General features: G+C 40.9%; 1 protein-coding gene across 1 annotated transcript; it reads left to right on the top strand.

The window, feature by feature from the left end:
• Positions 1 to 272: 272 nt before the first annotated feature.
• On the top strand, positions 273 to 14,661 carry LOC308168787 (nuclear receptor-binding protein 2-like). The gene is made up of 17 exons (XM_080543428.1): positions 273 to 881; positions 3,810 to 3,932; positions 6,205 to 6,306; positions 7,522 to 7,562; positions 7,656 to 7,750; positions 7,872 to 7,895; positions 8,035 to 8,118; positions 9,219 to 9,274; positions 9,603 to 9,698; positions 10,476 to 10,608; positions 11,466 to 11,568; positions 11,917 to 11,967; positions 12,355 to 12,490; positions 12,645 to 12,698; positions 13,162 to 13,225; positions 13,907 to 13,962; positions 14,094 to 14,661. Exons 1-17 carry the CDS (start codon positions 762 to 764, stop codon positions 14,190 to 14,192), a joined length of 1,437 nt encoding a protein of 478 aa, XP_080399554.1. The 5' UTR covers positions 273 to 761; the 3' UTR covers positions 14,193 to 14,661.

Genomic DNA, 14,661 nt, shown 5'->3' with positions numbered 1-14,661 from the left:
AATACGCATAATTCCTGTGTTTTCTCCAACTATCAAATGTATACAACCCCAAAGAAAATGCAGTGCAACATATACAAAAGTATGACATTATTGAGAGGGAGCAGAGAGTCCTTGAAAAAATGATGCACAAACAGAATCTGCCTTGCGCGGTTATTACAGTCTTTACAGCATTTAAATTGTACCCGGGACGTAGGGGCGGAGTCGGGTCTCTCGTTTTGGCATGTCCCTCTGTGTTACGAGCGTCGTGTTGAGTCGGGCGAGAGAGAGTGGTCTATAGTTCGGCTGGGCAGCAGCTAGTCGGAGATATTGACGTCTGCTGTCAAAAGCAGTCGAAGAAATACGGGAAGAAAGTGAAGTGTTGCCACCTTGTCAACTACCCACGTTCACCTGCCCTGTTCGCGTTGTTCTGCCTACGATAGCGTGCGTGTGGCGACAGGTCCCACGATGACAACTCTCGCTGCCTGCTTCTATGTGGAATGCGGAAAGCTTCTTTTGACACTTTCAACTCTATGGCTGGGCCGGGATGTGTACAACATCATGGATGTTTAAGAATGTCGTTTTTTTACTGCGATCCATGTTACTATTCTTATTCTAATCCAGATTACAAGACCACTTCTTCTTCTTCTCGCAACGTGACTGCGAATACAAATAGAACATATTTGTGTTTAGCATCTTGACTTGAGCGCATTTTTATGATTTTAATGCGCCCGCGTTGCGTTGGATCGTGGAGAGCGGGATAATAGATCGACCAGGGGATAACCATGACCATGTCTGTCGCAGAGAGCCACTCGGGATCCGGGGGGAAGGAGGAGGAGAGCGAGGATGAGAGTGAGATCTTGGAGGAGAGCCCCTGCGGCCGCTGGCAGAAGAGAAAGGAGCAGGTAGCCTCATACCCCCAGCCATCACCTTGTCTTTAATGAGATGTCTTAATTAAGATGTCTTAATTAACCAAAATAAGACATTTTGTCTGTCAAGATGTATTAATTAAGTCGTCTTAAGACCTAACCTGAAGACATAAGCTATCGCAGACACACACTGCGCCGGGGTGATGGTCCAGTAATGCAGCAGCACTGATTATGCTGGGCTGACCCTCCGAAAGCTCATACTGCCGTTCACTCAAAGTATCTACGTGACGTTAGAATTATAAGGTTCTATCTCCAAATTTTTTATTTTATTTTATTTTTTTACATAATCTGATCCATTGGGTGTTTATTAACGCCTGTGTGGTGGAATTTTTAAAATGTTGACATTTTTGAGTTAGTAATTATTAAAATACAAAGGTTCCATCTCACAAAACATAATGGAATGTAAAAACTTTGACGCTCAATATCTCTGTCACTGCATGCCTTATTCATACTGAGAAACCAGTAATCTAATCAACGCTGTTATGTTGTTATCTAATCATGTTGTCCGATGCAAATTGGCGATGTTGAGTAGTTTCCACTGACTGAATGTTGCTCAACTGTTAATTTAACTAGTCCTACATGTTGTTGTAGCCTGGTGGCAGTGAAACTAAATTAAAAAGTCTAGTAGTGTTTTCAGTAGTTAACTAACTGTCTACTACTACTGTCACTACTCACGACACCCCCCCCCCCCCAAAAAAAAAATTAGATAGCTCTTGAAATGTCCCAACTGTTCCACTGGGTCCGTGTATCCGTTCATTCGATGTTGGTTTATAATTAAATCCCAAATAAAAAATGGAGAAAAGACCGTTTTTTTAAATGTTGGTTTCTGAATCGTGTATTGTGTAGCCATATAGCTACATCAAAATGTACAAAATGTTCCAGATTTTTTCAAATGTGGATCCACTTCGCTCTCAAATTGCTCTATTCTCAAACACTGGCAATCCAGACTTATACCTTGTCGATCCTCATTCCTACTACATTCCTCATCCCTACTACAGTTTCATATTGGTACAGACATTATGACAAAGGTGTGCCAGGTATATTTGAGTAAGGGAGACCATTGGGACATGCGTTGATGAGTGCCTGTTGATTTTTACAGGGAGGCTTGAAATTCAGCACCTCCCTGTGTCTTGAGTCTAAAAGGAGAAAGGTGCAATGAGCTACTGCCTCTATTGACACTGTGAATACTGTTATTCATCGCTATTATTAGCCCAATTCATCTGATTCACAGCTCCTTTTTGTGTTCAGCTATAGGTGGAAACATGCCTCTATTCTTTTGCAGACAAAGCAAGTTAGTTTGAGATTAACTTCTTCATGAAATGATAATTGCAGGGAATATTGCTGTTATAGGATAATCAACATCCACACTTGTATGTAATCAACATCCACACTTCAGCACTTTGGTGTGTGTCATGTATGAAGCCGGTGTTTTAAGTTTTATGATTTTTTTGGCTATGAAGTGTTCGAATTATGCTATCTTTCCATGCATGACTTTAATTCATAACTAGGGCTGTCAATGTTAACGCCCTAACGCTCACGATTAATCATATGCTAATTAATCATATTACCAAGTTCTACTGACATGCATGGCAAACGCAGATAACACTGTAGACTGTCTTTGTACATTACTGCTTAAGACGCATATAAGATAAGACATTTCGACAAGGCCAGAGAATAAATACAGTAGGATCAGCTCACTGGTCCTACTGTAAACTTAACATACAGTAGAGTGGTAACACAGCATTGTTTAGAGCAGGGCTTCACAATTGTTGGGCTGTGGTGGGGACTATGTTAGGTTTATAGACATTCAGGCTCAAAGTAATCTAAAATATATTTGCCAGACCATATAGAATGTCAAATGTAAGTTTGTAATTGAAAGAATTGGCAGATGAACAGATGATCAGGCTGTGGCGTCCGGTTGAGCGGTAGACCTAATAAGTTTCACTCAAGTTTCAAGTTGATTTGTCTTTACATCATATACAAGTAGGCTATACAATGCAACAAAATGCTTCAGACAAAACAGCTCTACAACATCAATCAACAAAACGCTTGAGACAAAACAGCTCTACAACATCAATCAACAATACAGTGTAATTGTATAAAAAGTAGCTAAACATAACTATAAGCACTAAAAGTAATGACAGTAATACAGTAAAATAAAAATATACAGGATATACAGGATTATTTTAGCGGTAGTAGGTAGTAGGCCTAAAACAAAATGTAATAAATTGTATAGTGCAAGAGTGCAAGTGTCAGTGGAGTGCAAACTGCCAATGTAGGGGGGGTGGGGGGGCATTTTCTTTTGGACAGATTCTTCATGACAGGCAACCTGTGACGAGGAGACAAGGACATTTTGTGTTTATGGTATTGTACGGGAACAGAGTTTTGAGTGTTTGTATAACAAACAGGATTATATTTTTGGTTCCAGTGCCATTTCCATGTCCAAGGTGTATGTTTACAGGGGGGATCAGTATTTCCCACCTACAAGGCAGGGCAGGCAAAGACGGGTGTGTATGCTATCTCCTATAGCTTGTGTGAGTTACTATTACCGTACTACCCCCCTGTAAAAAACAACCTTGTTCTAGCACAACGACTGCCAATAGCCCCAGGCCTAAGCATAGATTACTTTTTCCTGCTATGACTGGCAGATGGATGATTCACTTACTTAGTCAATGTATTTGTTGTGTGTCGCTTTGGATAAAGGCGTCTGCTGAAGGCGTCTGCTGAAGGCCAAAAATGTAAATGTAAACTGTTATGATGATTAAGAACTGAATGAACTTGTGATCCAATGAGGTAACTGGGGTTGCCTATTCAAGACAATCAGCTGTCAACACTTTATACTATTGTTATTCATCACAGAAAATACTACTGACTAGCTAAAGCCCTTTTGCTCTCTATTTCCAGGTGAGTCAGGGGAATGTCCCGGGCATTGAGACTGCTTCCCTAGCCATGGACACAGAGGAAGGGGTGGAGGTGGTCTGGAATGAAGTGCAATACGAAGATAAGAAGGTCTTGGAATCCCACGAGGTACACATTTGTTACCACTTATTCCTCTCTGGCTAACTAATTGTTTTCATTAAATAAGGGGCTACACTCACGTTATCAAGTTAGTGATAATGAGCTTCAGTAGGAGCTGTACAGATTAATGCTTTAGTTGACAACTCATTTTGGACATAAACCCAGTGTTTTCATGTTAATGAAATAAGACTGGGGCTGATGAAAAAGTCCCCAAATAGGGCACGGTCATTTTTCTGTTTTTTCCAGATTATGAAAGGCAGATTGTAAACTCAAATAATGTGTAATACATTGAAATCTGAAACAAGTTGAATAAGTTATGCGTATTTGAATATTGATACCCCCCAAATCAACAAACAGAGAAATTCACCCTCAAAGTATTCACAGACACTTTTTACACGTAAGTAATGGGTGGGAACAATAGCTGGTTAACTCCACCACAACCACTCCCTCAAGACAACACCTGTCATTATCTACCTGTCATCTGTCAGTGGGGTTGTCAGCTAACCCTCTGGAAACAAATTTGCAGGGCTGATATGTTTAAATTGCTAAATAATAATTAAAGATTTGTGATTTTTTTATTGCCATGTGTGCCAAAAATGTATTACATCCCATTATACAAATACAAGAGAGTAACATTCTTATTGCTTCAGTTTCAGTCGACATTGCAGCAGCAAGAGAACTAGGGGTAGTGGTGGTCTAGTGGATAGTGAGTTGAACTGGTGATCGGAAGATTGTGAGTTCAAATCCCAGCTGAAACCACACCACCACTAGTGTGCCCTTGAGTAAGGCACTTAGCCCTCATTTACTCCAGGGGGAATGTCCCTGTAATTTGTAATTGTAAATCACTTTGGATTAAAAGCTTCTGCTAAATGGGCATCAAAGCTGTAATAAAAATAGAAGACAGTACATTTAAAATGATTGCCCACTGTTACCAAAAATGTGGGCTACAGAATGACGAGGTGAGAGGTTCTGAGAGATGAGACCTGAGTCACCAGCACTTCAAGTATTTGTCATTGTATTAGCAATTCTATTTTATCAACATATAAACATATAGCCTACATATGTTACGGTACACAATTTTTACGATATATATGTGTTACGGTACATGTGGGAATACGGTACATGTGGGAAAACTAGGGTTAGGGTTAGGTGCTACGGCACCCTAGCACCTAACCCTAACCCTAGTTTTCCCACATGTACCGTAACACATATATATCGTAAAAATTGTGTTTTGATTGATTGAAAGAAAACTTTATTAGAATGTTTGCAGAAGTAGGTACATGAAAGTACATATTACATACAAGGTCAAACTAAAAGGATAAAAACCCAAGAAAGCCACTGGCTTATTTCAATTGGGGTCCTTGATTTTCAATTCATCGTTACATGTAAGACAGACATAAGAAAAGAACTAGTACTATCTACATGATAATACAGACAAATAACTATTACTATCTACAAGATAAACGTACATCCATCATGGGAAGAACAATACAACAAAACATAAGGTATGTACAGCGGGTAGGACAGGTGGGGACATACACCACAGGTGGGGGCGGGGGACAAAACACAAAGTATGTACAGTGGGTAGTTCGGGTCTTTTAATCTGATTTTTGTTTTAGAGGGTCCAGTTACGGATTGCAGCCTCCTGTAAATGTTTTTTGAGAGTGGTTTTGAAGGTGGGCAGTGTTTTGCACTCCTTTAAGATTATAGGAAGGGCGTTCCACATCTTTACTGCATAGTTTGCAAACGAGTTTAAACCCTTGTTTAAACCCAGTTTAAACCCTTGTTTGTGTACCGTAACATATGTAGGCTATATGTTTATATGTTGATAAAATAGAATTGCTAATACAATGACAAATACTTGAAGTGCTGGTGACTCAGGTCTCATCTCTCAGAACCTCTCACCTCGTCATTCTGTAGCCCAAATTTCAGGTCAGAGGTGTGGACACTTATCTAGTGTAGGCTTGCATGCATTTCCATAGACTCTCATGAACATAGTGTACTGTACTTGATGTTGAAGTCATCGTATACTGTAAGAAGTAGGCTAGTGAAATCATTTCAATCCACAGTATTATTCTACAGCAAATCTACAAATCAATGAATGAATCATTATTTTTAATTCCACACATTACCGTGCATAACAAAGCTAGCTAGCTAGCTAACACTTGTTTGGCTAGCGTAGTAAACACACACACACATCATAAGGTTTTCATTCAGACAATTCAGTTTTCATTCAGACAGGTAATTTATTTATTTTTTGTATATTTTTGTAATCTTTTAGGACCGAATCAAGGAAATGTTTGAGAGCCTGATGCATGTTGAACACCCCAACATTGTCAAATTCCACAATTACTGGCTGGACATGACGGAGAGTCGGTCAAGGGTGAGAGACGTGTGCAAACATGCACGCACACGCACACGCACACACGCACACACACACACACACACACACACACACACACACACACACACATACACATACACATACACATATAATGACCAAGATAACTGAAATATTGTGTACACAGCCCCGCCTATTGAAGGGATAGAAATCTGTCAACATACACGACTGTAATCAACCTCTAATTGCTGTTTCACAATTTAATAAGCAGTACCAAACGATGACAAGTTGTAGTTCTGCTCTGTGTAATGGAAATAGAGTGGCAAGAAAGAGTATGTGAACCGTTTGTAATTACCTGGTTTTGTGCATTAATTGACACATTCTATCACATTTTAAAGCAAGATACATTTTTTCCGTTTCAAAATAATAAAACAAGGAAAAAGGCCTTGTGCAAAAGTTTGGGAACTCTGTCAGCTAGTACTTTGTAACTCCTCCTCGGGCAACTATAACAGCACTTGAGGTCAATGCATGACTTGTGCTATATAGGCTAAATAAAGTTATGAGTGGCAAGTAACAAGTGTGCGCATCAAAGGTCGTGTGCGCATTGCATGCGACCCAACCATTCAGCGCAAGTCTTGTGCTATAAATAGCCTACACTTGATAAACCAGTGCTGTGATATTATTTATCGTCTTAGAAACATCTTAGCAAGAGGCACTTCAACAATTATCATAAAGTTTATTATGCATCAGCTCTTTTTATACAGTGGGGAAGGGTCTGCAGGGTTTATTTTTCTTTTCTTTTAAATTATAAAAAAGGAAAAGGGCCCCGTGCAAACAGCAACAGCTTCCAAATGCAAATGCCACACTTGGAATCAACTCAGACCTTTTACCTGCTTAATTGATAAAGAAATAACAAAGGAATAGCCAATACCAATCCATGAAACAGATTTTGAGTCAATTGTCCAATTACTTTTGATCCCTTGAAAAAAAGGGGGCAACATATTAAAGGGCTGGAATTCCTAAATCCTGCCTCCAGTTTGGATGTGAATACCCTCAAATTAAAGCGGAGTCTGCACTTTAAGCCCATATTCATTATATAACTGTAACTTGAATATGTTTTGGTAAACCCAACTGTAAATGCAGGTAATTCGAAAAGGGTTCACTTACTTTTTCTTGCCACTGCAGAGGTTATAACACCCCCTGTATATCTTGTCTCTATCTGTCTTTTTGCATGTGTGCTTGTATGACCGGTTCTAGGCATGGAAGCGATGGTGCACTCAGATCCTGTCTGCTCTTAGGTAAAAGACAAAAAACCCGCCACTCAATTTTAGGCACACACAATACACTTCACTTCTCACAGGCGCTCCAACTCTTTGGATATCTGTTTGCAGCTACTTGCATTCTTGTGGTCCTCCCATCATCCATGGCAATCTGACGTGTGACACCATCTTCATCCAGCACAATGGGCTCATCAAGATCGGGTCAGGTTTGTACACTTGATGGCAAGAAAAACATATAACTATGGTTATTCTATGTACTTCGTGCAGTAGAGTAGAGTAGTCCACATTATTGTTTTATTCCTCACCCTCTGTTTTTCTTTTTTGTAGTGTGGCACAGGCTGTTTGTCAATGGTAAGATATACCTTTTTTTTAAAAACATGTTTTTCTTAGTCCTTTGCGAAAGGATTGTACAACAGTGTGTGTGTGTGTGTGTGTGTGTGTGTGTAGATGTTTGTTTTCAATCTATTGTGTTTGTTTGTCCCATTCCTAGTTTTCTCAGAGGCAATCCAAGGGAATGTACACCAGCATCGAGACGACCAAAGTAACCAGCACTACTTTGCTCCAGAATACGGCTGTAAGTGTTGTGGCACAACTCTCTGCTTCTCCTACTTCTCTCACTCCCTTGTTCTGTCATACATTTGATAATGCATATGTGTGGTGGCCTGGGAAAACCCTTCACATGGTGGCATTTTGACATTTTCATTTTTTTATATTTCCATAAATTAAAAGTTCTCAGCTATTCATAACTGGTTGAATGACTGAGATAGCCCTTTATTTTAAAAAGTTATGAGCATTTTAATGTATCATGTCAAAAAAAGTGAAAGGTCATTACTACCCCTTTCTCCTCCGGGTCGGGGGAGGAGCCTATGCAGATCGGCCAGTCTCGTTTGTCTGCTTGTGATGCGGTGTTAGTCTGCTCGCCTCGTCGGTATGCGAGGGACAGATCCATTTGTGTGTCTTCTAGTTAAGATGTTATTACTTTATGCTTATTGTGAGCATCAGTAAACTGGCAATAACACAGGTGGAAGTATCGTCTCTCCTTTCGCTCATGTGTGCGTGCGTTGCTTAACTGAGAATGAGACACGTTCAACGTGACGTTGTTTCTCTAGCAAACTACCCACCACAAAAACATACAAATAAGTACTTTCTCTTTTGTTTTCTTAAAATGTTTATTCACCATAATGTAGTATGGAGTTCAAAGTACTAGAATACCACATAATATCAAAATCGCGATTTTTGCTCTTTGCCACAAACGAACGCCAGCGACATCCGACGGGTTTTCCCAGGCCACCACACATATGTTAGCTTGTTGTTTTGCTCTGTATTGTGAATTTGTGTCAAGGCACTCAGACCCTATTCGGTTGTCTGACGTCAAACGTGACGTTTAGCAATTTCCGGGTCCAAACCAGAAATTCCCTGTACCAGAGTACCAGTGTACTACAGCGGTAGAATGTCAGTTCAATCGTTTTTTAGACTCGGATCTATTCATACGACAAGGGACACAGCACTTTCCCGTTTTTTCCCATATTTGTCAGCGTCTTTGAGCCTCGGAAAAGCTTAATTATTATTATTACTGAGGCATTTCGAAGACAGCGCCTCAGCCAACTTTGGACCCGGAAACACGTCACGACTTAACAACCGAATTCTGCTCTCTCCCTCACTTATCCATTTTAGTGGCAGAAGACGACTACTCCATTGACATCTTCTCTTTTGGCATATGTGTCCTGGAGGTGAGTCACAAACCTCGTTCTCTCTCTCTCAAAACATCTGAATGATAAACACCCTTACATCCTTTATCAATGCCATGATATTAGTGTGGTACAAAGTTGTTGATTGATACTCAAACCAGGGTTAATACAGACCCCTGATTTTGCTCCTTTTTTAAGGCCCATTAAGTTTTCCGGTCCCAATATGTGTTACATTCTTTGCAATTTAATTACCCTTGATGCATGTGTTCTCTAGTTTAGTGCATGTACTTGTGACAGACCCAATCCGTTGCATTGATTAGGAGTCGACTGACCTACAGTATTTTGAATCGGTGTCCTCCCCCTCCTGTAGATGGCAGTGTTGGAGATTCAGGCCAACGGGGACGCTCCAGTGTCAACAGAGGCCATCAGCTATGCAGTACAATCCCTGGAGGACCCACTCATGAGGGCAAGTAACATAGGAACTGAACACTGAAATCATCCATGTAATGCAGTTGGTTCTGAGAGCACTCTTGTGACAACCTTGTCTGAGACCTGCACAAACAAACATGTTAGCTCCCTGTGCTATTGACTAGACTTTAGCTTAACAGGCTACGGCATTGTTGTGGTGGGCAGGAGATACAGGTTCGCTCCCCGTCGGTCACAGTGGTGCACTCAGATGGGGTCCCTGTGCAGAGACGGGGGAGGTCAAAGTGGGGTGAAGTATAATGGAGGTGGTCTTGAGACTACAATCATGTCATCTGTTTAACTGTTTCTAATCTTTCTATCTTTCTTTCTGTTTTTCCTGTCATTCTTCTATATTAACCGCTTTCTTTTCTTCCTTCTTTCAATTGTTTACTCAACTTAAAGTACAGCCGTGACAAAGTTGTGGCTTAGTGGTAACAATCTCAATCCCCACAATTCCGAGGGTCGTGCACAGACTCAATCCCCTTCTGGACAATTCTGTCCCGCCATCCCTTGTCTATCTACCTCTACACCTTCCTACTGTCTATCTACCTCTACACCTTCCTACTGCTTCACTGTCCCACTTACATTTAAAAAAATAAAATAAAAACAGGTCAACAGGACTTGGCAGTAGTAAAGACATTTCAGCCAGTCCTGCCAAATCTGTGATCAAATAACAGATAGATGGCCCTGGGTCCATGTATAAATGATGCAGAACAGAGCCAGTTGTATGTAGTAACTCTATGTCTAACCGTTTCCTTGTTTTCTGTAATGGACACAGGAGTTCACCCAATCATGTGTGCGCATGGAGGCCAAGATGAGACCAACTGCTCATGACCTGCTGTTCCATAGGGTTCTGTTTGAGGTGCACTCCCTTAAACTGCTGGCAGCCCACTGTTTTATTAACAACCAGTGTGAGTAGTGTGAAAAGTTGTTCTATGTATCTATTGTTGTTCTGAATAAGAGTGTCTGCTAAGCCTCAAAAAGGTAAAGGTGTAAAGGTACTCTCCCAGCTGAAGTCCAACCCTATTTGAGTGGATAGGGTATAGGCTCAATTGCGATTCTCCAGATGAAAGCAAGTCCCCTTCACTCGTTCAGTTGATTTGGAGGTTCAGATGTGATAAACGTGTCAAGCATAGAAGAGTTCACTTGCGTGGAGTCAAGCAAACTTCAGATAGTAATGGAATGATCTGTTCACTCGGGAAACAGAACACACTTCTCTCTCCAAGAGTAGCAATTCAAAGCGTGATCAATTGAGTGGTCTTACCGTGAGACCCTTCATAATGTTAGCATAAATCATTGGTGAATTCACAGCAGTCACTGTACAAGCAGAAGCCTAATATAAGCCACTGTTGGATAAACATTCCTATTTACAGTATAAGATACTGCACATCATCTTTGGAGAGACTTGAATATCCAGTTATTCAGTTGATGTTACAAAGTACAGTGGGGAAGTCCATGAACTAAACTAAAGCTACAGAATTATATGCAAAGAATATAATATACACATACAGTACCCTCCATAAGTGTTAGAGGACACTGCAAGGAGAAAAAAAGAAGACAAAATGCTTGCTCTTTCCAAAAATCAGAGTGTCATAGTAAAAAAGTTTATGAATAAACATCTTACTTAATTTACAGTCTTCTCCATCACTCTCCTTTTATAGAGGGGTGCTACAGGGGTGCTACATAATTCATCATGTTTACTGTACACTTGTTGATGAGCTAAATCAACTGTGTTAGTACAAAAAACGTCCTTACCTTGTGCACTCAGATCTGCTCCCTGAGTACGGCCTCGAGGAGAAATGCAAGTCTTTCGACCCAGACAGCATAATGGCTGAGATCGACCATGATGACCGGCCCGGGGTACAGTTCAAGTGAGTGGGCAGCATCTGTTCATGTCTGTTGTTCTTGTGAATGATGATAGGGAATTTAACAAGTCATTGGTCTTTTTGAATGCTAGTCGACTTTATGCTTCGATTAGCTGAATATGACGGTGATTTCAGCAGTGAAGTAGTTCCTCTCCGATTAATTTGCCTTTTATGTCTTTGCCAATCACTTACCTTTCTACCTGTGTGATGACGTAGTTGATGATACTTGGAGATACTGACAATTATCCTAAACTGGCTGTGTATCTGTATATAATTGGTGATGTCATCCGAGAAGCTGTTTCGATGATTGGCTTGGGTGATTTGTTGTCTCACTTACAAATATCATTCCCAAAGGTACTCTCATGTCTCCCCGCTAGAGCTGGGCAAGTTTCTGGAGGATGTGAGGTAAGCATGGGTGCTGGGGAGGAGGGATTGGGTCAATAGCCTTATGCTTGAACATACAGTTGTGGTCAAAAGTTTACATACACTTGTTGTTGTCGTGCGACAATATCGCATCGCAATGCACACGGCGTGCGATGCGATATTGTCGCACGACAACATTTGATTATCCATTCACACCCACACACTTCGGTGGTGTGAATTGAGAATCGAATGTTGTCGTGCGACAAAATCGCACGCCGTGTGCAATGTGCATTGGCCTTTACTTTATGATAGTATGTCAGTACTTACTCATATGTTATAGAGATTAAGTTATATTTAAATGAATACTACTAATACAGTAATTTAATTAATTTGATTTGATTCAATGGGCCCTTTCTGTGCTATGTACAGGAATGGGATTTACCCCTTGATGAATTTTGCGTCCCAGCGGCCCCACTCCATGCCCAGAGCCCTTTCCTCCTCCCAGGAGCACATGGAGACAGTGAAGACCCCCACCCCAGAGCCACAGGAGATAGAGACCAGGAAGGTGTGTGTGTGTGTGTGTGTGTGTTTGTATGAGCACTGTTAAAAACAGGTATCATAACTAAATTATAGTATGGTAGTGAAACCTTGCTTTGCATGTAATGGTAGTTCAAATTAGTTTAGAACAAACTTTTTTCTTTCTGTGTGATGGATTACAGGTAGTCCAGATGCATTGTAACTTGGAGTTCGATGAGGAGTGCACCAGAAGTCATGTGAGTTCACAGTCCATTTCCTAGCAAATTGTGACACGGTCTGGTCAATCGGTTCGGAAGTCGGCATCCAATTTAATGTTCTGACTTTTCTTTAGAAAAATGTAAACACATTTCAGCGGTGTTGAAAATCAATGACACACTCACTAATCAACTAACGCAGCTTGTTTTGTGAGCCTTCTAACAATGTAAAGTAGTATTATAGTTAACTTGGTAGCAGTGGGGATTACTCACGAATCCATTGCAGTGCAGTATTTTGGCTTGACTAGCGAGTTTGTCCGTGTTTCAAAATAAAAGTCCAAACATTTTGATTGGTTGCCGACTTGCGGCCCAAATGACCATGACCGTGTCACAATTGTATAAGCTTACACAACCTAATCTTGAAAACCAAAATCTAATCATGCTCTGATGACCACCTGATATTTCCCTGTCCAGTTTTTCACCCCTTCTTTCACTCTCCCTGCAGCTCTCTCTTTTCCTCAAGATGGACGACAAGCTCCATCGTCAGCTGAGTTGTGATATCCTGCCCTGTAAGTTAATCCAATGTTTCAAATAACTTGATTACCGCAAATTGCCATATTCCCTGCCATTGAGCCACCAATATGGCCCTGGAACGACATGCTCTATAATTGATTGGATTTTATAGCGTTTTTCCAGATACTCAACGTGGTCCACATTGTATGGGGGAAAACTCACCCCTTTACCAATATGTAGCACCCACTTGTCTTTAAAACAGTTGTTGGAGCGAACAAAACAATGATATTACTTACTTATTATTTGAACTGCAAACCGGTATCAGAAAAGCCTAATTATTTCAGACGCTTCCGGTGTACTCTACTCTGAATAGCAGCTTTTCCTCATAGACTCCCACAATGCTACGGTAGCTGAACATATATTAGGCACTCTTGTCACTCATTTCAAACTGGAACAGAAACCTAGAGTTTATTTAATAGAAATGAAATTGTGTGGTGGCAACATGTAAATGTCGCCACATGTCTTAGTAGAGGTGTACTGACATGAGGAATGTGTAGTGTATGAGGTAATTAGCAGTGGGAAGTTGCACTCGCTTTCAAAACATTTTGAGCATTCTGAACACGACCCAGGACTTTTCATTCATGTGACCAAATTCTTAGCTTCTTAGCTTAGCCAGCATTTTAGGCATCTGTGGATCCTTATAATTCTACCTTGTGATGTTGTTCTTTTAAATCTAGCTGACAGCTCCAACGATCTGGCTAGTGAGCTTGTTCACTACGGCTTGATCAGTGAGGTAAGTTGTTATTCAATCAATCTTTACGATGTTTCATGTTTTGTTTTACACCACTGTAAGGAAGGAGGTTATTTCTGGACAGGGCCACTCTTCACCAATGTAACACCTTAACCTTTCTCTCACTTCACCAGGAGGATTGTGAGAAGCTTGCAGGCTTTCTGGAGGACGCCCTGGGCAAGCACTGGGCCACGGCGTCAGGGTCCTCTACTAGCACGGCTACGATGCTCTGACACATAGTTACCGTAGTCCCAACTGCTGCCCTCAAGAGGAACCTCGAATACGGACCGTGGAAAGAAAGGACAGTGAGGAATAGGGAGAGCGAGAGTGCAGTTGGGTAGGTATTTTAGAGAGGGCATTGAGGGATTACCGTGGCAAGAACTTGGGGCCAGGATTAAGGAGGACACAGTCCACACATCCATCCAATCTGATCCATCCATCCATTTACTACTGCAGCATGGTGAGACAGCAGCAGCTGTTGTTGCTTGACAGCGGCAGATTATTGTTATAGAATGTTCACCCCTTCGTTAGCATTCATAAAAACAGTTCGTATTTTGGGTTTTCACCATTGACCTAGTTTATGGGTCCATAAAAAACACAACCTAATTGGCTGCATGACATGATAATAAAGGAAGCTACCAGCAAGATGCACATTTTCAGAATGCATTTCCTTATTATTTTTGGTTACATTCCACCTGTATC

Source organism: Nansenia antarctica (assembly GCF_963989245.1).
Source record: "Nansenia antarctica genome assembly, chromosome: 12".
NCBI lineage: Eukaryota > Metazoa > Chordata > Actinopteri > Argentiniformes > Microstomatidae > Nansenia > Nansenia antarctica.
This window is presented reverse-complemented; position numbering and strand designations above follow the sequence as displayed.

Bases quoted from the DNA above. Each gene is read 5' to 3' on its own strand.
- LOC308168787 (XM_080543428.1), top strand. From the start codon at position 762: ATGACCATGTCTGTCGCAGAGAGCCACTCGGGATCCGGGGGGAAGGAG. The intron at 3,933-6,204 runs GTACACATTTGT...GTAATCTTTTAG, and splicing joins AGGTCTTGGAATCCCACGAG to GACCGAATCAAGGAAATGTT. The intron at 6,307-7,521 runs GTGAGAGACGTG...GACCGGTTCTAG, and splicing joins TGACGGAGAGTCGGTCAAGG to GCATGGAAGCGATGGTGCAC.